The 27991-nt window shown below is 38.6% G+C and overlaps 1 protein-coding gene across 1 annotated transcript; it reads right to left on the bottom strand.

The window, feature by feature from the left end:
• Positions 1 to 18083: 18083 nt before the first annotated feature.
• On the bottom strand, positions 18084 to 19452 carry TASL (TLR adaptor interacting with endolysosomal SLC15A4). Its single transcript, XM_054566419.1, has one exon. The coding sequence runs from the start codon at positions 19450 to 19452 to the stop codon at positions 18559 to 18561; it is 894 nt and encodes a 297-aa protein (XP_054422394.1). The 3' UTR covers positions 18084 to 18558.
• Positions 19453 to 27991: the final 8539 nt, after the last annotated feature.

Below are 27991 nucleotides of genomic sequence, written 5' to 3'. Positions count from 1 at the left end.
ACTTTAGATGATTAGGATGTGTCGATGTAGGTTTATCCTTGATTAAAAAAAAAGTACCACTTTGGTGAGTGATATTGATAATAAGAGAGGCTATGCATATGTAGGGGCAGGGGATAGCTGAGAAATCTTGATACCTTCCTCTCAATTTTGTTGTAAACCTAAAACTGATCTTTAAAAAAAAAAAGGCCTTTTTAAAAAAAGAGACATACTCTCCAGGGTATCTGAAGTGCTGGGATGTGAAGGCTAAATGAGTACAGGCAAATATGAATTAATTAGCTGTGAAGTCTGTGTGACTGGGAAAAAGGTGTGGAATTAATACAAGGTAGAAACCAAGAAAGTAGGACATATGGAAAAGGAGAGATAAGTAGTTCAAGTTTAAATATGCTTAATTGAGTCCCCTTCAGAACAATCAGCCAGAAAGTCCTACTTAAGTTCAGTGGCATGAACTTCAGTAGACCCATTCAGTTTTGTGGTTCTTCTTGTGTGTGGGCAGAAACCCTAGACAGTAGAGTTTGTCACAGTCTGAGAATTGTCACCCACCTGAGAATGAGACCCATCTGGAATGAAGTCCATACCTCATTGAGGAACAAGATCCATCTGGAATGAGGTCAAGAAGAATATTTCAAATTACTAGCAAAAGTAGTATTGAAATGACTGGTCTTGGAATGTGGACTGGACAAGACAGATGAAAGAGACCTTGTGGTTTATTTCCCTATATCAAACCTCCCCATTTCCCCCGATTTCCATGGCTTTTTATTTGTTACCTACAATCATTGCATCTTTTTCTTCAAGCCTCTCAGATCTATTCTAGTTTGTCACCTTGTAGATAACTATATCCGGTGGTATAGTTGAATCAGGGTTTCCAAAATGCAGTGTGTAAAGTGAACTTTTTTAAAAAAAAATAAAAAGAAGTTCACTTTTGTCAGACTAAGGAATAAAATAAAATTTTAGCAAGCTATTAAAGCAATATTTTCCCTGTCCCACATAATCACCACAGACATAAAAGAAGAAGGGGAAATCGCAGAAGGACAGGGAGGAGAAGGAAGGGGAGGAGGTTGAAAAGTGAAGAATAAGAAGAAGCAGGGAAAGAAGGGAGGAGGGATGGAGTGAAGGGAGAATGAAGGAAAGAATGTTTTTATTGAATTCATTGAGGTGCAGTAGAATCACATAAAGATGATTGCTGTCAATAATTCAAGTCAACCTAGAGACAAGAAATCTACATATGCCAGTCCTCAGCATTCATTAATTAGATGAAGTTACATTCATTAATTTTGCTTCAGACATGTAGACCCTACTTAGGTCAATTAGAAGCAGAAAGCAAAGTAAAAAATAGAGGATCATGAGTCTTGAAAAATTTTGTATTAATCCAAGCTTTGCCTTGTATTAACCATGTGAACTAGGATATCTTATTTATCCTTTAGACCTTAATTTTCTTATCTATAAGAGTTATAATAGCACTCACCTTATGGTGTTACTTTAAATGGAAATACATTCATGTACATGTGCTTATGCCTCATGCACCATAAAATTCAACATAGTCTCAATAACTTCTAGTTCACTTCCTTACAGAATTTCTGTTAGAATTAAATGAAATAATGTGTTTGGAGGCACCTGGAAAGCAGTAGATTAGCTTGACAAACTTACAAAGTAATAAAAGGATGCTTGAAAAAATAGCTATAGCTATGTATATATACTCATGATTCTTTTTAAGACGACATTAAAAATGAACTTATTTTACCAAATAGTACCTTGTAGCCTTATTGAAGTTCTAAGTATTCTACATGCTAAAATAAAATTGTAGTACATTCCCTGGAGCATTTTCAACCACTATAAAACACTATCTAACCACAGTGCACATTTTTTAGATGCAAGTCATATTTGACTTTGAAACTACGCTGACTGAGAGAAAATGCAGCGTTGATTAACTTTCTAAGCCCTACTAGATTTTCAAGATAATCATCTTCTCTGCATTTTAGTTGTATAAATGTGGCCTTAGTCTGTATCTGTGTGATCTCTAAAATTTAGATTTAAAAGGTTCCAAACCCATAGATATCTGACCCCTTGTTGTAGTTAGTTACCAAAAGTCTTCACATTCATAGACACACAGAATGTTAATTTCTCATTCACAAAATAATATGTCTCATGAATATTTGTGCCAATATTTTAAATATTACTTGCTCTTGGGGATTAATAAAATATCATCTCAAAGCATTTGTATTAGAAAAGACTCTTGCTTTCAAGTAGGGAAAACACAATTTAAACTAAAAAATGATATTTATAGGCTCATATATCTGAAAAGTATATGAATAAATAAATCCAGGCGTGAATAGTTCTAGGGACCCAAACCATGAAAATGGTACTCCATCTCTTTAAATATATCAATCAGCTTTATCTCCTGTCATTGAGCTTTATTCTCATGCATACTTTACCATTGTGAAGGTGGTTCCCAAGAGCTACAGGCTTATACATATAAATCCTAACAGTCGAAGACAAAAGGGACTGCCTCATTCTCAACAGTACCAGTAAAGGATCAAAGACCATCTCAAACTGGGTAGTCCATGCCCATTCTGGAAGTGTTTACTGTGGCAAGGGAAATAGAATGCTCTGATTGGCCATGCCTGAGTTACATGCCCACACCAAGAACTGAGAATTGAGTCAAAATCAACTGATATGAATGGATTGATAGTAGAAAAGTAGGGATGGTTCACCATAGGAAAATTGGAGTACTGGAAGAGATGCTGACCAGTAAAATTAACGAATGGCCATCATAGCTTTACAAAATCCATAGTGGTAGTTTGCAATATGTATTTTCTCAACCCATGTGGATCTTAAAATGCTTTGATGCTTAAAAAAGGTCTTTGCATTTGAAAAGCTTAAGAATCTCTAATAAATTCTTCTTTATATAGGAGTATATATACTGATACGATATAGAGCAAGTACACAGATAATGAAAGTCACTGTCTCTCAATTTAGACAATTAGTGTCGTGAGTATGATGCCTTAGATGGCCGCTTTGGGACTTCTTATGCCTATAAGTCAGTAGCTCACTGAGTTTTCTTGGTCCATTAAGAAACTTCACAAAGCATTGCATTTTCCAGGGAACAGGAAACACCATAAAGGAAAATTATATAAAGCACATTTTCAGCAAAAATTTTCTTTCAATTGAGGTGTTTATTATTGAATTTTCTGATGTATCCAGGTTAGTTGCTTACAGAATGAGTTTATGAATTTTCCTAGAGCTAATTTGAAATTAGTTATGCATTCTACATATGAAGACTGTTAATCTTTTAGTACTTTTTTCCACGAGATAGCTTAACTCAAAGTAATTTATGAGATTGATCATTATAGTGCACTCTAAGTGAGCACAATTGTAATAATTACATACTCATAAGTGGCGAGTGCACCCCTTCCACTTGTGTACCCTTCTAGCTACCTGGGCATTCATCCTCTCTTGGAAGGAACATTTATAATGTCATAACAGACTACTTCAAATTACTTTATGCATAAGTTTTTTAAAAGTAAATTCCTGCATGATAAAGTCCACTTTAATCATATATTCTTTCAGTAATGTGGAGCCCTGTGGTTTAAATCTCATAAAATGCTACATAAATGACAAAACTCCAATCTATTCATAAAATCATTCTGTCTCAATTACACTGTAATGCTTAGACACACCAGCCACATTCTCTTCCCTAACAATTTGCAATAAAATAGTTTTGTGTTAAAGAAGATTCTGATACATTTTAACTTTTAACAAGTTGATTATTCAAAGCAATAATCTATATGACATTTGCAAATAACCCAAATTCATTCTTTTTTCTTCTTCCTTTCTTTCTTGTATTTCACCAATTACCTCTGAAATAATATTATCCTTTTTCTTTTTTTAATTTTATTTTACAGTTAACATTTTTTTCTTGATGCTTATTATCTTTGTACATTTTATTCATGTATACAAGGTCTGTCTGGGAAAAGTCCAGCCATTGTTAATATAACTAGAATGGTTTGTGCAACATCGATATAACCTGGCAGCCAAGGAGAGTGGACTGGAATGCACATATGTGAACAATGACGACTTCACTGTACTGGTCCGTGGGGACAGTAGATGTCACTGAGTGAGCATGTGTACTGTGTGGCCGTCACAGTCAAAATAACTGAGTGAGTGGAGCAATGAATCTGCATCAAATTTTGTGTTAAGCTCTGTGGAAACTATTTGGATGATTCAGAAGGCTGCAGCTGTGGGCAGCTGGTGACTGGTAGCTTCATCATGACAATGTGCCTGCTCATGCATCATATCTTGTGCAGAGCTTAAACGTTAAATCATCCAGGTGACTCAGCCCCTCTACAGCCCAGATTTGACACCCTGTGATTTCTGGCTTTTCTCATAACTAAAATCACCTTTGAAAGGGAAGAGATTTCAGACCATTAATGAGATTCAGGAAAATATGGTAGGAAAGCTGATGGTCATTGGGAGAACTGTGTGAGGTCTGAGGGTGCCTGCTTTGAAGGGGACTGAGACATTATTGTCCTATGTACAGTGTTTCTTGTATCTTATATTTTCTTCAGTAAATGTCTGTATTTTTCATAGTACATGGCTGGATACTTTCTAGACAGACCCTGTGTATTTCTGAGATTTTATTTGAAAGTCTAAAATGATGTATTCTGACTTTCAGTTAAAGTAATCCAAAAAACTTACTTTTCTTCCTTCTCCTCACAATATTTTAAAAATGTATTATTTCAAACATTGTCTGGACATACAATATTTATTTTCTCATCTATCATCCTAATCCCCACATGTGTTTTAATCTTTTCTCTGCAGTTAAAATATATTTTGTACTCACCATTAATCCTTTCCCCAGTCATCTGTTGGTTGGCTAAAGTTCATCCTCTCATAGTTTTCTCAAGAAAAGCTCATGATAACAATAACCCCTTATTTTCTTGCATATTCATAATTATTTTCTCTTGCCTTTATGCTTACAGGACAGCTTGGCTAGATATAAAACCCTTGGAAATTCACCATTGTCTTTTAGCCTGGACTGACACTACAGAGAAATTTAGTAGTATCAGGCTGAGTGACTTGATCTTTTTGCTGGTTTCCCAATACATTCTTTTTTATATATAACTAGGGTATTGAAAGGGAATTTTCATAATGTACTTATGAATTTTCATTTGAAAAAGTGTTTGGGGTGCAGGTGTGTATATATTAGTAAAAGTATTCAAATTTAATAAATTTAATCATGTGAAATGGGGAACATCCTCTATGGATAGTCATTATTTATCCATTCCCCTCTTTATTTCACTCTTGTCTTTAGTCATTAGTCTACACAGATCACTTTTACATTGTCTTTGGCCAATGGCAAGGCCTTTACAAGTGGATTGGCTCTCTATCAAGTCATCTTGGCCATAGTAGGTCCTGTGTGGTCATATTTGAATGCTATAGTGATATCTCAAGTGCATCTGCCTCTATCCCATTAATCGGTGGAACATATAAGTTCCCTCGTCTCAGGAACACCTAAAGATTTGACCCATGGTCTAACTTCTTGCAACACTAGCTCAAAGGATGTATAGAAGTATGCTAGATCCAAGGTAAACTAGGGTCCTACGGAGGGCGTACTGTTGTATGGGCAAGCCATCGTGGTTATTGAGGTTGTTCATCAGTTAATTGTGTAATCTATGATTGATGAGATTCAGGAGCATTGGCGAATGGAATCTAGCCATGTACTCCTAAAGATTACAATACTATAAAAATATAAATGCTCAAAAGACCCCATAGCATCCTTGGCATGACGTAATCCGTATATATTCAACCTTATCTCTTGTGACCTTGCAAGTCCCTGTAAGGTCATTGAAATCCATGCCTGGGAGTTGTGCTGTCAGTGTGCACACTGTTTTCCCTGTCCTGCATCCTTTGGTAAAGGCAGATAAACTTAATGCTATGTGAAGCCGATAGTATCTTTTGAATGCGATTGTCAGTCTAAACATAAACATCCTGTAGTGGTTTGGGAGATTTCAAGTCTCCCCCTCCCACAAGGACTTCTCTCAGTTTTCACAGAGATGGGCAGGGCAAAGGCTTGTTTTCAGGAACTGCATTGATGTTCAAGCTCCTTCCTGTTTTCTGACCTTATCTCCCTTTTCATCCGCTGATAAATCTCTAAGCTCAGGGGTGAAAAAACTGTCTATTACTGACTATATAATCTTCAAAATCTTTTGTCTTAAGCCATGTCTGTGGCTTTGTTTTCAAAATCAAAAGACAAGACTCTGGCTCTGTTGTCTGTGTGCCCTAGACTGCCAGTCCTTCTATGAGGAAGTAAAGGGAAAATGCCTTAGCTATCTTGGTTCTGTCTCGAAGTATTACCCTGCTGTCAGATGACGCTGAGTGTTATACTGTGGGGTGAAAATCAGCTTTGGTACCAAACACACCCTGGTTCACATTTCAGCTTCAGCTCTTAGTAGCTGTATGACATGCAGCAAATCAATTAACCTCTCTGAGTCATTTAATAGAAGCTGACAGCTTTAATTACGCGTCGGTTATGCCCATTCTTCTTTCAGATCCTCTTAATTCTTTTTCTCCAACGCCACAAAGATTTCCCTTTCCTTGCATTAGAGTAAGGTGCCATATTTAAGTAGCCATCCTTCCCTTTACCAATTTTTAAAATTAAATAGCATATTTGTACCTCCATTCACCTCTGCTTCCTCGTGTGACAATTTTTAGGAAACTCAATAGCACGAGAGATGCAGGAAGGAAAAAACCCACACCTGTATCACTGAAACAACTTTTTCTCTCACTTTCCTAAACTTCTCCAATGTCTAGGAATGTCAGATCACAGATCTTCTACCGGTGCACCTGTTCTTTAATCTCATTATTTCTTCAACCTCTGTCAGATTCGGCTTAACTGAAAATCAGTGTCTCTCTCTCTTTCCAATGCCTGTCTTTCTCTCATCTTGCTTATATTTTCTTTACATCTACGATCATCACAACAGCCTTGAAAGAGGAAACCAAAAATTCTCATAAAAGTGGTGATCATACCTACCTCACAGGTTTTAGGAAATATTCAGGTGAGCTCATAGATTAGAAATTTCCTTCTGAATTGTAAAATGCTATACACATTTATGTATTATTGTGCAGACAGTAGCCATAGCAGCAACAGTAGTAATGTTCCTGGCACCAGATAAAATCAGTCAGGGATACAAGCCTGACTGGTCAGGTCTGACTAATTGTTGGAACAGGTGGTCAGAAGTTTATTTGCATAAGACACTGAGATGCTCCTGGAAATTACCTCATTTTGAGGATAGAAAGAAGCACAGTGAATTTGACACAGTAACAAAGCTACTGAAGATGATTAATTAATGTTACAGCAGCTGGAGAACGTAGAAACTTAATCTCAATCATGAAGATCTGAAACTAATACCAAAAGCCTTGGTCACTGAGAGGCAGTAGTGATTCTGAGGACAGTATGCTGGCAGTCCTTTCAACTTGCCTCTCCATCTGAAGGATTCTTGGGTCATTAGGAGGAAGAGTGGCCGTAATGAAAATCTAAATGATTATTTTTAATCCTAGAAAACATTGCGCCACCTGCACTGTGCTTTTTGTATCCCTCTAATGAAGGCAACACACGTGGTGGAGATTACAAAATGCCAAGAAGTATTGGTATATTAAGGGCTCCAGGAATATTGGGGGGATGGAGGAGAAACTGGGGGAGCAGGCAAAAATGGATAAGAGAGCCCCTGAATTAACAGGTACATACTTTAGCTTGGGAGACAGCATTAACATTGAAGAACCATCGAGAAAAAATAAACACAAACCAATTAAGGCAAACCTACTCCAAGTGCCTGACCTAGCTATAACTATTTTTGGACTAAAAATAATTTGCAGACCGGCAGAGGTGTGTAGGCCACAATTTAAACAGCTGTGAATTTGAGAATAAGTAATTCCTGTTCACACACACATGTGTGTGTACATATGCCCCTGTCCTGTGAACTTCCCTGTATTGCTACACTGAAGTCTCTAGGTATTTAGATCTAAAATACCTTCCATTCTTGGTGAGAAAACAGGCAGGAAAATCTTGGACATTGCTGAAATATTGGCTGATGCCATTTGTGACCTGTTTTCTTGACAACCTGGCCACATCGTAGTTCCCAGCAGTGCCTAAGAAACCTCCGAAGTCCTGATATGTGTGTTAGCTTTAGCTGTACTATGAACCACCCTAAAATTTAGTGGTTTAAAACAGCTACTTGGCTCATGATTCTGCTGGGCAGTTCCTTGTCTAGGCCAGACTCGAGTGGTTTCAGCTAGGCTTGCTCGTGTGTTTATGGTGAATTGGCAGGTCAGCAGGGGGTTGGAGGGCCTCTCATGGCCCCATTCACAGGCGTGGTGGTAGGCAGGGCCTATGGGGGTCACTAGCCCACATATCCCTTGTTCTCTAGCAGATGAGCCCAGATTTTTTCATACAGCAGCTGAGTTCCTAAAAGCAGAAAGAGGGCAAACTCCACAATTGCTTTTCAAGCCGTTTTTTTCATAGTGCTTGCTAATGTCCCATTACCTAAAAAACAAGTGTAAGAGTACACTACCAAAGAGCATGGATGAGGGAAAGAAATATTTTGAGGTCATTTTCATAACCTACAACATGCTGTGATTGTCATTCAATTTAGACACAGGTGCTATAGCAACCCGCTCTGGTGCACTACCTGATTAGACTCTAGGCAGCTCACTGGGGGCATGCAAAAATTTCCTGGTGCCATTTAAGAACCAAGGGCAGCTTTGGAGTACTAGCTCTAGTTATCTCTCTCTAACCTCTCCATTGTCCCTTGCTTCTGGGGCAAGTGGGAAAATGACCCTATCTCAGCTTTATCTTCATCCTCTCTGAACCAGCTCCTGTGTCTGCCAGGATTCTTAGTTGTAGAGAACAGGAGTCCCAAACTAATTTAGCACAAAATGCATATTAAAATATGTTAGACAGATATTCTAAGTGGACCTAGATGCCATACTCTCAGGATCAAAGTGTGAAGAGTTAATACAGCCTAGGAAAATACACAATTCTATTCCAGACCCACCACTCAGGTCTTTGACACTGGATACCAGAAACTCCCCCACAGGTGAAGGTAGAATCCCCTATGCTTTCCAGATGGTCAGCTCTTCCCACATGACTCTTCCCATTAACTCATGTAGCTACCTCCATGTTAGACACTGATTTAAGAAACTGGGTCACGTGCAGAACTCCAGAGGCAAGGGACTCTGAAAAATGTTCTTTTTAAATTTCTAAGTTTGATTGTATAAGAAAGTAACCTAGAAGCTTGCAAAGGATGCTAAGTGATCTAATCTGCGGTGTCTATTGTAGCTTCCTGTTCTAAACTCCAAGTTTATAGAGGGGTGATCAGGACACATGACTGACTACATACATGCTCCCCCTAGGTCCACCTTTCCTACCCTTCCTACTGTCTCATGAGCTTGAAGGGAATGGTTTTCTACTTTCTCTTTCATGTGTATTTGATCTACACATAGGGGCACTGAGCTTCAATGGTGGGTGAGGCATTTTGGGACTGGGTTCTCTAAAAGCATACCCTGAAGCAAAGATCTATGTGCAATTTAGGAAGAAGCACTTTTGGGATAAACTGGTTTTAAAAAGTGGGAACAGAACAGCAGGATAAGGAAGCAGGAGAAGGCAAGAGCAAGACTGTAATTAGTGGCCAAATCCTTAGAAGACAGCTGCAGCCTGATTCCACAGTTCAACTGAAGTATAGTGTCCCCATCCTCTGTCCCCAGTTTGTCCTGATTGGAGACAAGGAGGCTAGGCTTTCGTGCTATTGCATTCTTCAGTTGTTAGTGGCTAAGAGCTGTGTCTTAGTCCATTTGGGCTGCTATAACAAAAATACCATAGCCTGGGTTGATTGAACAACAAATATTTATTTCTCACAGCTTTGGAGGCTGGGCATTCCAAGATCAAGGTCCCAGCAGATCGGGCAACTGATTGAGGGCCTGCTTCCTAATTCGTAGACAACTATTTTCTTGCTGTGTCTTCACATGACAGAAGGGGTGAGAGAGCTCTCTGGGGGTCATAAAGACACTGATCGGATTCGTGAGGGCGCCACTCTCATGACCTAATCACCTCCCAGAGTCCCACTTCCTAATACCATCACCTTGGAGGTTAAGATTTTTCATTATCAATATCATGCAGTCAGCTGGGCCTGGATTTTAATATGTGTGGTGGCACAGTAGCTTGGCATTCGACATTCATTTCACCCACTTCCTGTTCTGCAGTGGCCAGAAAGCAAAACATAGGCTTCCTTGCAATTAGAATTCTGGGTGTGATTTAAAATCAGGCCATCAGATGCACCCATACTTCATTTAGAAAGTGGAAGTAAGACAGAGGCTGAGCTGCTGCTGCTTATACCATTTTGGGTAGCAAACATGGTTTTGTAGGCACTTGGTTTCCTGTGGCAGCATTAACAGAGGTTCAGGGTTCAGTCATAGTGTTGAAAGACAGGATGCAGGGCATTCATTTTGCATGGATCACAGCAGGAATGACTCAGCTGGGGAGCTCACAGCTGTAGCTTCCTGATCATGACTGTGGCAATAACAGCAAGTTCTGGAGCCAGGACCCTCCTGGTCATGTGAGAGGCAGCAGCTGTCTTGATGGCCATGTTCGGTAGTGAGTCTGTAGAAGTTGTGTCTGAAAGCTCAAAGTAGAGTCATTTTCTTCAGCTCTCCCTACAAACCTATAGTCTCTTCCTGCTGGAACTACTGCAAGTACAGCTTGGTCTGTACAACTGAACACTGACCTAAACAATATACTAAAAGGAATTATAAGAATTTAAAAAATCTCTTTCAGAAATATTAATATGCTCTTCTTTTTTGTATTTCTATTATGTGTGACTGTGGCTCTAGTTGGCCTGATGACCAAACCAACTGAAAATTTTTCTCAACTCAAAATTCTATTTTAGGAGCCAAAGCTTGAAGATAGTTTTTTTTATTTTGAATCTCTGCATCCTTACTGTAACAACCTTACTTCCTCATCCTTATCACTACACATATGGATGCATCAGGCCAACTACAAAAAGTCATAGATATATGTTTATATATATATGTATATATATGTTATATGTATATATATGTGTTTTTATATATATAAACAAAAAATAAAACCACATTTTTAAATGTTTAAAGTATCCTCTTTGTTATATACACTTCATTTTTTTAATATACACTTTAAAATAATTTCTTTGGAATACATTCTCAGAAATGAAATTGCGACATGGACATTTTTTCATTCTGAATACTTATTTTGTGTCATTTCCTAAAGTTTTGAGCCAATGTCTTTCCCTTTCATGGTGTAGGAGTCCTTTAAAGCATCCATCCATTGCATGTGTCCCCCAAATAGGAATCCTAACAAAAGTTTGAGTTTTTGAAGAATTTATTTATTTATCTTTAGAGAGAAGAAAGTGAGGAGAAAGAGAGGGAGAGAAACATTGAAGGGAGAGAGAAATATCCATCAGTTGCCTCTCACATGTGCCCCTACTAGGGACTCACCGCGCAACCCAGGAGTACACTCTGGCCAGGAATCAAATGTGTAAACTTTTGCTTTGTGGAATGACACCCAGCCAACTGAGTTCACACCAGTCAGGGAAGGTTTGGGATTTTTTTTCCTGAATTGATTAATAAATGACGGTCTCTTGCTGTTACTTCTATTAGCATTTTTGTCACTGGGATACTTGAACTTTTACGATATTTATTTGACAATATGGATTTCTATTTCTTAATGGAGTCTTTAAAGCCTGCAGCACTTTTGTGTATAGGGTAAAAAAGTCACCACCACCTGGACTTCACTCTAGAGGTCAATTTATCAAATGTTTATGCATAATGAACAAGACGAGGAAAGTCACTTTTTGTTAAAGACATGGAAATTAAATGCTGTATTAATTAAATGTCCTTAAATAATTTAAGCTGCAATAACAAATTCAGTGTAACTAATGCTTTTGTACACTTCAGGCACTTTATCAGCAGTTTGAACATTTCAAACACTCTCAACAGCATAGGGGAGATGAATAAATACTGTGATCATAAAACTTATTCCTACAAAATGCCTCTTCAAGTTCCATTTCAGTATCAACCAAGAGGCTGAACTAGGACAATTGGCTCCCTCAGCGAAGATCGGCCTCTGAGAGATGATATCATGATATGGAGAAAACTGTGAGAAACCCTTCAGAGGTTCAGCCCCCTGGTGTAGGTGTTTTCAGAAGTTAAATCAGGGCAGTGCTTGGACAGTGCTGAGGACCTGAAGAAAATGGGTGCAGATCGGCTGATCTCCAGCAGTCACTTCCCTACTCCACCCCCAACCATTTATAAAATATAAATGTCATTATATTTTAATCAAAGCCCACCGAATGTACAACGCCAGAGTGAACCCTAAGGTATACTATGGACTTTGGGTGATTATGCCGTGTCAATGGAGGTTCATAGATTGTAACAGATGTAGCACTCAGGGGCTTAGGAGAGAAACAAGCAAGGAAAACCAACGTCGGGGAAGGAGCTGGGAGAAGGTGTGGGCGTGCTCCAGGGAGAGATTGGGTATTGACAGTGGGGCAAGTGGTATGTGTTCGGGGGCCAGGTGATATATGGGAAGTTTGTCTCTTCTGCTCAATTTTGCTATGAACCTAAAACTTCTCTCAAAAGCAAAGTGTATTTTTTAAGAGATTTTATGTATTTAGTTTTGGAGAGTAGGAGAGGGAGGAAGTAAGAGAGGGAGAGAAACATCGATAGGTTCCCTCTCACACATGCCCCAGCTGGGGACTGGGCCTGCAACCCAGGCATGTGTCCTGACCGAGAATCGAACCAGTGACCCTTCACTTTTTTGGGACAATGCTCAACCAACTCAGCCATGCCAATCAGGGTCCAAAATCTATTTTAAAAAGGAAAAAAAATGGGTTAAAGGCATATACAAGCATTTTACAGAAGACAAAACACCTATAATCATTAAGCGTGTAGACATTTACAACTTCACCAGTGGTCTACAAAATATAAATCAAGGCCCAAAGGTAATACCATGTTTTATATACTCCATTGGCAAAAAATTTTAATGTTTGACAATGTCAGGATTTGGCAAGGATGTGGACCGACAAGTTATCTTATATACTGCTGGTGAGAATGGATTTATCTCCTTAATTTGAAATTCACATAGCTTGTAACCTAGTGATTTGATTCTTAGGTATGTAAGCAAGAGAAACTCATTTACACACACATGGTGCTACCAGCCTGACACAGATACACATGTAGTGTCACCAGGCTGACAGTGAGGTCACTGGGAAACCTAGAAAATTATCAGTGATGTGTATATGCAACACATGTGGGAAAAAGAGTCTGAGAAGTCTTAACATTCTTGCCACACAGTTTTATCACAATGAATCTATGACCACTTATTTATTTTATTGTATGGTAATACATTTTAGTTTGTACGAAACCTTTTGTATATAAAAAAGAAAGAATATTAAGTGTAATTAAGGACTGAATCTTTATTTCTCAAGAAAAAAATGGTGAATGTGTAACTTTAGAAAAAACATTCGTCAGCATTTGTCATCAGCCATAGCGATCGCAGTATTACCAACATGAAAACACAAATCTGCTGAAAAAGCACCAACATCTGTGACAAAAATGTTATAGCTATTTTAAAACTGTACCTGAGAAAGATCAAAGGGACGTGATATTTCACTTTTCATTGAGATCAAATGCCCATTCTAAATTAATTTTACTAATTTTCAGTTCCAACCTTCCTTGTGCATGTATAAAAAAAGCTCACATAATCATTATAAATATGCTTGTGCCATGAAGAAAAGAGGAATTTCTTGTGATGTTAAATGACCCCAGATGCTTCAAAGAGAAAATCGGTTCATTCCAACAATGGTGCATTTTTTTCCATTCAATTTATGTAATTAAAATAAAGCTTTGAGTGCTCATTCTGTTAAAGATAAAACATCTGATATTAACATCAATACTATTACAAGTTCAATTAAAAAGTTAAAATTCTTTTGGCTTGATTGTTGGCAACTTTATAGGATTACAGCTTTAATTGGCTGCCTGTGTTTTACTAGATGTAAGTGAAATTTATGGCTGCAGAGTTTGTGGTGCCAAAGTTTACCTCAGTCATTGCTTCCCAGGCTGGAGGGTGAGACTCACCAGCCAATCCGAAGGAGCTCTGGGCCTCACGTGCGAGGGAGGCCCCTCCCGAGGCTGCCTGCAGACTGGGTCACAGGGAGAGCAGACAGACTGACTGGGAAAAGGAGCCAGCAGCTCACACTGCACCCACCAGCCCCCTAGCTCTCTGGCCTCATCTGATGCTAAAAGTATTGGTGATGGACTGGCACCAGGTGTTAGACCCGTGGAGTCAGACTGGACCTCGGTTCAGCAACCTCAGTACTTGAGTTCTGGCTAGGAAAGAATTCAGAGCTAAGACTCAAACTATAAGAGGAAGTTTATCTAGAAAGTCACAGAGGTAGAAGAACTGAGCCGTAGAAGAAATGGGCTCAGGAGACAAGTTCCAGAAGCAAAACAAAGGCCCTTGGAGCTTAGGAGAGAAACAGGCAAGGAAAACCAACGTGGGGGAAGGGGGTGAGGGGAGGGGTGGGGGAAGGGGGTGGGAAAAAGTGTGGGTGTGCTCCATCGAGAGAGCTGCCAAAAACTTAAACTCTGAAGACAAAGTTTTTACTTTAGAAAGGATAAAATGATTACTAATTTTGGCAGGGCACAACATCATGGTGAAAGGAATGTTCTCACTAAATTATGAAACTTATAAAGCAAAAAGATATTTAGAAGAAGTCATAGCAAACACAAAATTCATAATAGTATCCAAACAAGGAGCAATAGTCTACCGATGGAAATAAAAGCTGTAAATATTTTAAATGTATTGTCACAAATTGATGTTCCGGAAGGGTAATGTGTCTCTCAGGATGACAGAAGCTTTCTCTCTGAGACTTTCTCGGACCTTTCTTGTGTTCTCTGCCTTTGACTGATTTTAATTTGTGCCTTTTACAATAATAAAACTGTGATAATCATAAGTATAATTTTAAAAAGACAGAGTGAATGAAACATAAAAATGTTTGTTATGACGATAATATTGAAAACTAAAACGTCCACAAGGAATGCAGCCCTGCCAACACCTTGATCTTAGCCCAGTGAGAATGATTTTGGACTTCTGACCACCATAACTATAAGATAATGTCTGTGTTGTTTTAAGCCATTAATTTTGTACCAGCTTGTTATAACAGCAATAACAAACTAATTACTAACCAATCATGCATTCATTCAGCTCCAGTTATAATCATCCCACTGTCAAACCAAACCCTTTCATGCATCTGCCTGGAACATCTCTCCCATCTATCTGCCTAGATCCAACCTTGTTCTTCAAGAGTAATTAGACTCATCACTTCTCCTTGGAATCTTTCCCTGCACTGGGCTCTTCCATTGTCCAGTTTCTCCTAATAGGTCTCCTTTTCAACACTGAGATGTCATCACTGATCATTGTATTCCTGTTTGTACCACTTTGCCAAGTTCTTGCTTAATAAGTGGCTTCGGTACTTGTTCCCTAGTTATTTGCTAGGTCTCACCAAAAACACGGTAAACTTGCAGAGAACAGAGCCTATTCCTCTGTGTGTACACACACACAGGTGTGTCTTCCCTACGTATGTTTAATACACAGTGTTCCAACACCCCCCCCCAAAAAAAACACAGCATCAAATAAATGCTCATTGAAAAAAATGAAACAATCTACAGGCATACCTCATTTTATTGCATTTTGCTTTATTGTACTTCACAGATGTTGCATTGTTTACAAACTAAAGGCAAGACCCTCTACCAGCAGAAAGAGTATGACTCGGCTTATTGTAATACTCACTTTATTGTGGTAGTGTAGGACTGACCTGCAATATCTCTGATGTATGTCTGGACTTTGTAACAAATTATTTCTCAGTAAGTAAGCAAAAGGAAAAATATCCATGATAATATTTTATTATAATGCATGTTATTATACTATTTACTAACTTGCTATAAGAAGTTAAGCTCATTTATTCAGTCAATTTTCTCCTGGAAGGGGAGCTCTCAATAGCACTTTTTTCTAGTCATGATTATTTGGCTTTCATATTAGAGTTTTGCCCTTTGACCACCAGATGCAGTACCCAATGCAACCAAAACTTACTTATCCACTTGACATATATTGATTGAGTGCCTACTATGTGCAAGTGTTGTTTGGGACATGGAGAAACAAACAAATAAATCAAAGCTTATCTTCTGCAGGGGAGAAGATATGCAAGTAAATATCACCAAGTAAAACACTATAAAGAAAATATGAAGTAACATAAGATTGAGTTCTTTTCCATAGGAGTTGAAAACACAAGGAATGCAGTCTTTAATGAGACAAACACAGTGATGAACACAAGAGTAGGTGGTAGTAGTTAAGAACCAGGATTTTCAAATCCAGTTCTCCCAGTTGCACCACCCAATGTGTGTTTTTGTACAAATTACTTAACTTCCCTGAGCCCAGCTGACTCCTCTGTTTAAAAAGAAAAACAAAGGCACTCTCTCTCATAAGGTTATTTTGAGAATTATATAATATAATCCATACAAAATGCTACATGTGGTGCCAGACACATAGCAAGGAAATAAAACACAGCAGCTATCATTATGATATATTTAAAATAGCGAATAACATTTCTGAATAATTATTTAATCAGGTTTCCTTCTATAATAATTATATATTGTAAAAAAAATCACTCACCCTATAGATATGAATGCTGAGACATGTAGAAGACGCTGTTTGGCTCCACAGATCCCTCCTTCTGGATGACAACCTTGTTCCCCCAGCAGCTTTACAGACCTTGGCTGCTGAAGGCTCACACTTGGTTTCCACAGTGGGAATTTTGCTCTCAACTGAACTGCCTTAGCTTAGGTGATGCGCCCTTCCTGTGGAGCTGGAGAACCAAAACCATGCCTCCAATTTTCATTTGGATCTATTTTGAAGGACCACCCCAACACCAGAGCTCTCTGAGGTGGCCTGAGATGGAAACCTCTTCTGCTTTCCTCACTCCGTTACAGAGGTTGTTCCCAACACTTCCCAATAAACTTGCTCACCCGTCTCCATCTCAGAGTCAGCTTCCCCAGAAAAGCTGAATTAAATCAAGCAACCATTGCATGAGCAAAGTGCTGCTGTGATGCAGCTTTGGTGAACTTCTCTAAAAGGGCAGATAGCATGTTAGGTTTTGGTGGGCTCTCTGTTTCATCAAGTTCATTCAACTCTGCCATTCTAATGTGAAAGCAGCCATAGGCATTACATAAATGAATGGGTGTGGCTGTATTCTAATACAGCCCTATTTTAAAGACGCTGACTTTGAATATCATAATTTCCCCATATCACAAAATAGTCTTATTTTGATTGGTTTTTCCATTTTTAAATGGTTTAAAAATTCTCAGCTCGTGGGAGTTCAAAAGAGATGTAACTAGATTTACCGTGGTGATCATTTTGTCATATATACAAACATCAAATCATGTTGTACACCTGAAACTAATACAATGTTATATGTCAATTCTATCTCCAAAAAAAGGTGGTGGGCTAGATTTGACCAATACCCATAATTTGCCAATCCCTGAGCTAGAAGAAGGGGGTAGAGTAGTGTGACCCTCATAAAGTTGTCGTTTTGGTGCATGAATTTATGGAATTTGATATCATAGGACCCTGGACATTGGAACCTTGTTTTCAAGATACAGAAGACCCCTTCCTAGCTCCAGAAGGGTCAAGAGAGTGTAAAGGAAAATATAGGAAAAAGAAGATTCATAAGTCTGTATCACCAAGAAAATCATATGTAGCAAAATCTAAATAGTTTATTATTAACTGTGTGGTATTTTCCACTTAGAAAATGTCATCTCCACTAGAGAACAGAATTAGGAGATTTGAGTGGGTGCTTTGTGGCTGTAGCTATAGCTAAGTAATCATTCAAAAATGAAAACAGAATTGCAATTTGCTACTGTTTTCATGCTTATAAAGAATATATTTTAAGTGATCTAGTGATACAGAATAGAAAGGAAAGAGAAACATATCTTGAAGTTTTTGAACCTGTCTCTTTATTCAAATATATCAGCCTTCCACAGTTCATTTCTCTCATGAAAAAATCAACTTGGAGGAATTTATTTGAGTAATAAGCATATCCTTAACTTGTTACCCTGAAACCTTTGGCTTTTTACTTTTGCAATAATGCGTGTTCTTCTTCTTTGGCTTGTCTTCTTTTTCAATTTCTATACTCTTTGAAATGAATCCTATCTTTGCTTTTTTGGGATCATTTTTATTTTTTGCTTCATTGCTATACAATCCTCACTTTGAACTCATTCTTTATAGTGCCTCTTCCCACATTCTTTCACCATGTATATTATTATGAGATTTCCTCTTAATTCACACCTGACCTCCAGCCAACATTTACCTCTCTAGCTCTGGACTCCTTCCCAAACCCCTCCTCCACATTCTCAGAATAAATGAATGAAGCGTTGTTTTAGCTGTAAGTAGCTGAGAAAGAAGAATGGAAGCAATCCTCTCTATGGATTCACATTGCTATACTGTGAAATATGGAGACTAGGAGTGCTGATTTCAGTGGACGCCAACTGTAATAGGCGGTTAATGACTATATCCTTGGCTTTTGAGGCCTCCAGGTTCTTCTCTCTAGACACTTGGAGACTAATTTGGTCCACACTTGTCATAATGAGTTCAGATGCCAGAATCTGGGTAGGGGAATTGTCATGAAACACAGTGTCCATAATGTACTGCTTATATAACTCCACCAGCTTCTGTTCCAGGTATTCATTCAGCACAGCATTAGAAATAGGCTTCTGTATTTGCAGGCTGCTTTTCTCCTTGATGCTGGTTATTCTCCAGTAGGATGAATACCGCTGGATAGGTTTTTGGGGAAAGTCACTGAGCTGAGTAGAAATGGAATCATCCATCGGCAAAGAAATCTCAGATGATTTCAGCAGAGGGCCATATTCAAAACTGGCCTCGGAGGGAAAATCTATTGTCTCTGAATTAATGGCCATCACCTGGCCCCCTGCAATATGTAAGTCATTATAATTCTTGCAAATACTTTTGCAGGAAGGGGGAACCAAGTAGGTCTCTCTGCTGGAATCTCTACATATTTCCACTGCAGCCAAGTTTGGGCTCTCAAACACAGGATTGGGGTTTGTCTCTAGCACTGTCTTTCTCTGGTTCCTACTGTGTTGACTCTCTCTTGAATGCACTGAAGAAAGGAACTTGCCAGAGGATTTGCAGCTCAGGTAGAGACTTCCAGCTTGTGTTTCATCCACAGAGGAAGAGGAAAGAGAAGCAGATTTCGTTTCTTCCTCCTTTTCCTCAGCCACCTTCTCATTATAAGATGCGTAGCTCCAGGAGATGTCATTACGGTAGGCAAGTCCACTGAGGTACCCTTCTGACAGCATTCTGGAAAGAGAGTTGGTGAGTAACAATTGGGAAAATAAAGACTGGGATTTTTTTTAATTGGCAGTTGATGTATCAAAAAAGTAAAGGAAATAAATGAAGTCATATCATTCATTCAGCAAGCCATTACTAATTCTGTGCCTGCTGTGTACCAGGACTATTGCATGTGCCGGAGATATAAAGATGAACAGGGCACAGCCCTGGCTGGTGTGGCGCAGTTGGTTGGAGCGTCGTCCCATACATGAAGAGATTTCAGGTTCAATCCCCAATCAGGGCACATACCTAGGTTGCAGGCTTGATCTCCAGTAAGGGTGTGTATGGGAAGCAACCAGTCGATGTTTCTCTCTCACATCGATGTTTCTCTCTCTCTTCCTCTCTAAATAAATAAATAAATAAATAAATAAATAAATAAATAAATAAAAATATTCTCAGGTAAGGATTAAAAAATAAATATGTAAAATAAAACATTCCTTTTTAAAAAAAAAGATAAATAGGACACAGAATCCATCCTTCAAGAGATTTCCACTATGGAAGAAAATAAACTAGATACAAACAATTCCAATATTTTATCACTGAGGGTTCAAATAGTGGTAGTTACAAAGGAAGTACAAAGGAGGATCTCCTAATACCACCTGGGAATAAGGGGGAGGAGTTATGGGATGTGTCACAGAGAAGATGACATTTCAGCTAAATTGTGAAGACTAAGTAAGAGTTTCAACCATAGGCACAGAGTTATAAGAGAATATGATGGTGTGGTCCATTCACCATCTACCAAGATGTTAAGCAGAAGCAGAAGGGGCTGGGAAAATAGGCTGGAATTGGGTTGTGAAGGGCCTTAGGAGTGAAGTAAAGGCATTTGCATCCTGCCCAGAGGAACTGGAGATCGAGAAACTGCAAATTGGGGAAGCAACATAGCTAGTGGGTTATGAAAAAAACAATGAAGCAAAAGGCAAATTCTCCTGAAAATACAGCAGTATTTTAGCCATCATTGTATTTTTATCCCTCAGAGTTAGCACAGTTGTTTGCATTTAGGAGGAACTAAAAAGATACTTGTCAATTTGAATTAAATAACTGACAACAATGGCATGGTATGAAATTAATTCACTATCAACCCATTATGAAGGACCACAAAGCCACACCTAACTTTGTAGCCCAGGACGAATTTCTTGCCTACTTCTCACAATAAGTTCCAGAAATGTCTCTGCACCCAACAGATGTGTTTACCCTAGTTACCAAAGAACTTTTCTGACCATGGGGTTTTGCTACACCTGCCTCCCCTCTCCACCCTCAGCAGTTGTCACCTGAGTCTGGAGTGACTAGAATAGGCTAGAAACCAGCAGCTGTGTTTTCTAAAAAAGGAACACAGAGACATTCTTGGCGCTGGGCAATAAACAACAAGGAAAACTAGTCCTCTTTGTCCTTCAAAACTGGGTTTCTAAAAGAGACCTGTGAACATGAACCTGAATTAAAAAGTCAAATTAGAAAGGGATTATTTTAACCATACAAAGGGTCCTTTTTTTAAATCTTAGCATCTTTTTCATATTCATGCAGTTATTTTCCTAGTAAATTTCTTAATTGTATAAGGTAGATTTTATAAATATAATTAATATAATTGTTTAAGTTGTATCAGAGTAATATTTTCAATGCTGGTTTTCTCTTCTTGGAACTTTTCTAAGATACAGTCAGCAAATTTACCAATTCTAGTCACAGTCATGTGCCATGATGATACAAAATTTAAGATCTTCAACAAATCCATGAAGTAATTCTTATATGCTGGCCACACTTATAAGGGTGAAGAAAATGTTTTTTCTTTCCTGAAAAAATACTTTCTAAGTATGGCTTTGCCCTCAACCAACTGCACACCAGGTGAAAAGACAAATCTTTATATACATCAGAAGATAACTAACAGAGCAACAAAGTTTAGAATAAGCCTTCACAGGGAGGCAGTTCTGTCCCGGCCCTACCACGCCACCCCTCCCAGGCTGCAGCTAGGGCCTTCCGCCTTCAAGTCTTCAGAACATTATTATAGAAAACTAGAGCAGGAGCGCAACTTTCAGCTTTTGGTTAGTAAACTGGCTTCTGAAACTCTCAGCAAAAACTATAGTTTTAGAAAAATGGCTTCTGAGATACTATTATAACCTGAGCTTTAAAGCTACAGAATCCAGAGACCTACAAAACATAGGACATAATATTTATGTGTGCATCAGCAATACACTCAGTGGGTAGTATCCCCCATGGAGTGAAACAGTGTGACTCCGGATAGGTTTGGGAGCCAAGAACAGAAGAGGTCTGTGCCCTGTGTCCCAGGGAGAATCTGAAGAAGCAGGAAGTCTCACAAAATTCTCTCCTGCTCAGCACAGTGCAGGAGCAGAGAGAGAGTCCACCACGTGGATTGCCTGGGAGCACATGTTAGAGGCTGGCTCTTCAAGTCCCCTCAACACCAGCGTGCTGCCCAGAGCCTGCAAACCTGGAGAAGACCTAGATTTGGAATGGGAAGATTACAAACATGATCTCTCCAGACTATTAACCAGGGGCCAGGAGAAAGATAAGAAGTTACCACAGACACAGGTGTGAGTGCATGATGACAACCAAAAGTACCTCTACCCACACCTACCCAACTGACTCTATGGCTCTATGTAAGCAAGCTGGAACTTAGTAAACCCAAGGAGGATGTGGTGCTGAAGTAACTGAGGAAATCCTGACTGACAGTAATTACTCAAGAGGGTGTGAGCTGAGCTCAAAAGCGAGATCCAATTGAGGTAGAGAAAAGCAAAGACTTCCAGAAAAAAAAAATAGCTGGTTAGGCATATGCATGTATTTCCCACCCTCTAAAGTTCACTAAAACAACAGTAAGTGATTTGATTTTTTAAGATATAGTCCACAAAAAAATGGAAGAAGAGACAAGGGCACACATTTTAGAAGCTGGAAAGTAGGAGGCCGAGGGTTAATGACTTAGGAGACCTGAGAAGGAGGAAACTTGCAAGACCCATGGACTACGAGATACCAGCTGAGGGTAGAATTACTAAACCAATAATAGATAGATTAAATAAACATGTATTTAGATGCTCCCATTTTGAAAGTAGAACAAAAATATAAGATGGAAAATAGTAAGAAAGGATAAAATTAGGAAACCAGTCCAAAAGATTCATTATCTGAATACTAGAAGGTTCAGAAAGAAGACTGAGTAAACAGAGGGGAAATTCAGAGAATTCAACAATGATTCCCAGAACTGAAGGACATGAGTTCCCAAAATACCGGGTAAAAATAGATCATACCTTGTTTCATTATTGTGAAATGGTAGAACACTCGAGTCTAAGAGAAAATACTGGAAGTTTCCAGAGAGGGAAAATGACAGGAAAAAAACCTCCAAGAACCAGAATCTTCAGACTTTTCAACAACATGGGAAGCAAGATGATCGTATAACAATGTCTAAAAATTCTTTCTTTCAAAGATTCTATTTATGCTCTGGCTGGTATGGCTCAGTGGATTGAGCTGAAAGGTCGCCAGTTTGATTCCCGGTCAGGGCACATGCCTGGATTGTGGGCCAGGGCCCCAGTTGGGGGCGTGTGAGAAGCAACCAATTGATATTTCTCTCCCATGTGTTTCTCTCCCTCTCTTCCTCCTACCCTTTTGTTGGGTCCGTGGACCAAAACTGGATATGTGGGCTGAGAGGGAGGTGTGGCCAAGAATAGGAAGAGAAGGTGGAAAGGCTGCAGACTGAGGCTCCCCATTTTTTGTCTTAGGCCCCGGAAGTGTCAGAGAGAGTCCTACTCATAGTGAAAGTAAAAGGACATTCCAGGACAAAAGCTGTGGAACAGGCTCAAAAGGCACCCTGACTGGTTGTTATAGGTCAGAAACCTTCTGAAGATAAAGATGAAATGGAAGAGAACTTAGCAAGTCTGCCCATCATGAAGTAAGATTTATACAATTGCCTATTGACTTTAGGGGTGAATTAGGAAAAGCTAAGCAGATGAAAAATCTGAACCAGCACTGTCCAACAGAACTTTCTGGAATGATGGAATGATCTATATCTGTGCTGTCCCAAATGTTAACCAAAAGCCATGGATGGTTACTGAGCACTTGAAATGTGGCTAATAAAACTAAATTTTAATTTTATTTACTTTAAATTAATTAAAAACCCCACATAGCACTATACTGAACAGCACGGACTTAGAAGATAGTAACAGTGATAATATAAAAGGTTGTAAAATACTGAAGACAGGTAATTTTAATTGCAGTTTAAAGTTCACTGGATGATCGCTGTCATAGCAATAATTCTAGAGTGACATCTGATGGATTCATTCATTTCTGTACTCTTTTCAAGGGATATCAAAAGATGGGGAACATGAGCCTAAGCTTTTAGATGTGTGGTAATGAAATGGAACCCTAAGCTAAACATTTTATTTTGCTATTTTGAAAGTCTCTTTATAGAACTTCCTTTGTTGTTGTTGTTGCTTTTATTGGGAGAAGTCTAGAATGCCGGTGTGAATGGTTCCAAAACAATTTTTTGTTTCAATCGTGTGATTCTGTAGGTTGTCTCTGAGGTGAGGAAAGAGCTATCAGTACCATTGTCTGCGGTGATGAAATGTTTGCTATTTGTGCTGTCTAGTGTCATAGCCAAAAGCTTCATGTGACTAGTGAGTACTTGAAATGTGGTTAGTGTGACTGAAATCTTAATTTAATTTAAATTGCCACATTTGGGTACCATATTGCATACCACAGAGCTAGACAATTATCAATTCTAACCCATACTTTAAGAAAAAAAGTTGTGCAGCAAAAAAAATGTGGTTCACCACATGGCTGAGTTGTAAATAGCTTTTACATGGCCAATACAATATATAAATCACTGAAAATTGATGTAATCAAATTTAAAGTATAACCATAGGTTAACAATAAAGTCAGGAAAAATGATAATGTTTATAATTTATATTATATTTATCATTTACATTAATGTAATATCAATAAAAATGATCTTGGGCATTTGCCTATGTGTCCAGACTGGGTAGCCAGTCCATATAGTGAGAGGAAGTAAGTATGTATGCCGGGGAAGAAAGGGAACTAAATCCTTATTTTCATGATGACAAGTCAGTAAATAATGCCCAAAACTGAAAAATCCAAAAGTTGGAACACACACATGCTATTTAAAGAAATGGTAGTAAATATCAAATAATGGTCAAAGGAGATTAAAGTAGTTGCTTCTGGAAAATGGATGGAGATTTGTTTCCTAGCAAACATCTTAGAATTATTGGACCCAAATTATGTGCATGTGTAACTTTGATTAATGTGTCATTAAAATAAGAATTAAAGATAAATATTTTTCAAGTAACTAAGGGGGGGGAGAAACTGACATTTCCTTACTCGGCTGAGTTTGTGATGAAAGATACTGCCTTTTTCTAAGGGCAAAGAAGAGAAAGAGAAATCACTGTGGAAACAGTGAACTTTGATTCGGCCTTAAAGAACAACAAGAATTGGAACAGGCAGTGGGAAAGGGGGAAGCATTGGAGACAGAGGAGAGAAGGTCAACAAAAGTAAGGAGACCTGTGTTGTCATTCTCATGTGGGTCAGTAATAGATACCAGTCTAGGTGGGATGCAAGTGGTATTTCTCCATCATGGCCACCTAAGAGCCTTCACTGAAGTGTCACAATTTGCAGAATCACTCTTTATTACCCCTTGTTCCCCTTCAGACATATCCCAAATCTACCACAATCTATCCTATTTCTTTTCATAATAAATAATCAACCCTAATGGAGTCTTCTCTGACTCTATGGGGATGATGATTGTGAGTACTCCAAATAATCTCCACTCCTTCACAACAATGAAGGAAGAAGGCCTAGAATGTTGTTTTGACTAATGGGTCCTTTGTCCCATTTGTCATTACTGAGAACTTCTTGATACTTTTATTCTGGTAGAAGAAGAACCCTACCATTCTGATGTGTGGGGCTCAAGGTGGGTCCAATGATAGGAAGACAGAAAGTGTGTCCTAATATCTAGAGATAGACAAACCGATGGCTAAAGGACAAGATTCCTGTGTGGAAGGAGTGGAAGATAAGGTCAGAGAGGTAAATTGGGTCATGCAAGGCTGAGGCCATTCTATTTACCCTGCAGACAATACAAAGCTCTGACAGATGACTAAGATGATCCATGGCATGATGTAATTGATCAGTTAAATGCAAGGTGAATTTCAGCAAAGTAAGATTGGAGTTAAGGACTCAAGTTAGGTGGGGATGAATCCAGCAGCATCCTGGGATGACTGGGACAGGAACCAGGAGGGAGGTAGCAGAAAAGGAAGAGAAGGACTGAACTTGACAGACCAAGACTCCTGCACCTACACATGAATGAGAGAAGGGAGCAAGCCAAAAGTAACTCTGAGTGTGGGCACGCTGGGAAATGGCACCAGCATTGACCAAAATGGGAAGATCAGGAGAAAGAACTGGAAAGGGAGCTGTTGGATTTAGTTTATTTTCTCTTGCATCTGACATGAGGTACGTTCTCTGAGTGTTAAGTCTCTAATTGTGCGTTGGAGATTCAGGCGGGAAGCTCATTAAAAAGGTTACTTAAAGTCAACAGTAAAATCGTCTTCCAAGTGCAGACAGTAGGAATTTACATGGGAGGCTTGAGGAGCTTGTGAGTGTTTGTAATCATTTCTGTGGGGAGCCTGCCTTGAACAGTACAAGGAGGAATGAGTGACAGCAAGAGCTGCGGTATCACATGGCTTTGTGAAGGCTACAAGAGCTTCAAATGTATTAACAGGTCTCATTTTAAAAATTCACATTCACAGGTAAAATTTAGTTATGTATTCGGACTTACTAGGGCAAAAGAAAATGATTGAACTGTTAGTCAACGCACCAGAACTCTAGTGCTGACCTTGTCACTAGCTGTGGTTTTGGTCTATGAAATAACGTATAGTGACATTTATAAAATATCTAACATTAGTGCTAGCTACAACACAGATACTATCCTAAGTGCTTTTATGTACTAAATCAATGGATCACCACAAAGACTCTAAGATGTAGGTACTGTTCTGTCCTTTTTATAGTTGTCAAACTTAAGTAATGTGTCCAAAGCCACCAGGCATTCAAACACTGACGGCCAGAAAACAGATGCTACACTCACTTGTTGCTTAACTCTCAGAGACTCGACTTCTCATCTGTGGTATTAAATTATCTATAGAGCCCCCTCAAACTTTCATATTGCAGGGGTTTATGACTATATTAAGAGAAGAGAAAGGGTTAGGAGAACGTTACTGAGAATCGAAATTCATTTCTGAAAAGTGAGCAGCAGAGGGCAGCAGAGAGCAAGCTAAAGCAGCTTTTCAAAGATTGTTCTAAAAGTGTGAGTAAAACTGGGTGAAACTCATCAACAGCAACTATACATATGTTAACTAATTTAATCACCATTAAAACTCTTTAATGTACCTTCACAATGAAAACAGTGTTGTACAGCATGGCATTCTAAAATTTAAAGATAGAGAAATAAAGTTATTTGAGTTTATTTTGATCGTCGGCATTTTTTCTTAATATATCTCAGTGATTATCTATGAAAGTCTTATGATGTCACTCAATCTCTTCAGAGGTATTACAAAATATATATGCTTCAAACAAATGTTAACATTTACTATATTTCATTTCATCTGAGACACTAAAACTGGACCCAATGTCTTCCTTCAATTGTTCAAAGTTATTTTATCACTTGAATTTTTGTTTCTCATCACAGAAAAGCTATGTATGTATATTTACAATATATATATATATATAAAATATCTAAATATATTTAGAATTCTCCATGACTGGTTAAGTGTGAAGGGAAAGACACTCAAGGACATTTGCAGATGAGATGTTCTAAGCAAATTTAGCCTACATTAATCATTACTAGACAGGGGAATACCAAAATTAACCTTATGTGCAAATTCACAACTTAGAAATATGTGCTGAAGTACAGTACTTTGTTAAATCATTTACTTGGATTTCAGAAGAAATTGCAATATAAATTTGCCCTTCTACACTAGCATTTACATCATTTCTCAGAAAACTGTTGTTACAGCTTCTGTACATAAACACACTTTTAATTTACACCAAAACAACACAGTCATAGATTCAAAGAGAAAATCTACAGATGCAAGAACTTTATAAGAGGGAATATTTGGAAAAAACCTAAGTTGGGGATCAGCAAACTTTTTTATAAAAGGCAAAATATTGACTGTTTTAGGGCTCTATTACATCTACGCTGCCATCACAACAGACAAGCCAACAGAGACAATCCACAAACAAATGGATGTGGCTGTGTTCCAATAAAACTTAATTTACAAAAACAGGCAAATGACCAATTTGGCCTACAGGCCATGGCTTCTCTACCCTTGACCTAAGTCAAAAAGCAGATGCAGCCCTGGCTGGTATGGTTCAGTGGATTGAGCACTGGCCCGCGATTCCCAGTCAGGGCACATGACTGGGTTGCAGGCCAGGTCCCCAGTCGGAGGCGTATGAGAAGTAACTAACTGATCGATGTACCTTTCACATGATGATGTTTCTCTACCTCTCTTCTGC

This window comes from Pteronotus mesoamericanus, unplaced genomic scaffold, assembly GCF_021234165.1.
Source record: "Pteronotus mesoamericanus isolate MK-2021 breed Mesoamerican mustached bat unplaced genomic scaffold, CSHL_Meso_final contig_173, whole genome shotgun sequence".
In the NCBI taxonomy this organism is placed as follows: domain Eukaryota; kingdom Metazoa; phylum Chordata; class Mammalia; order Chiroptera; family Mormoopidae; genus Pteronotus; species Pteronotus mesoamericanus.
The sequence above is the reverse complement of the archived record's forward strand: the minus strand, read 5'-3'. Positions and strand labels throughout refer to the sequence as shown.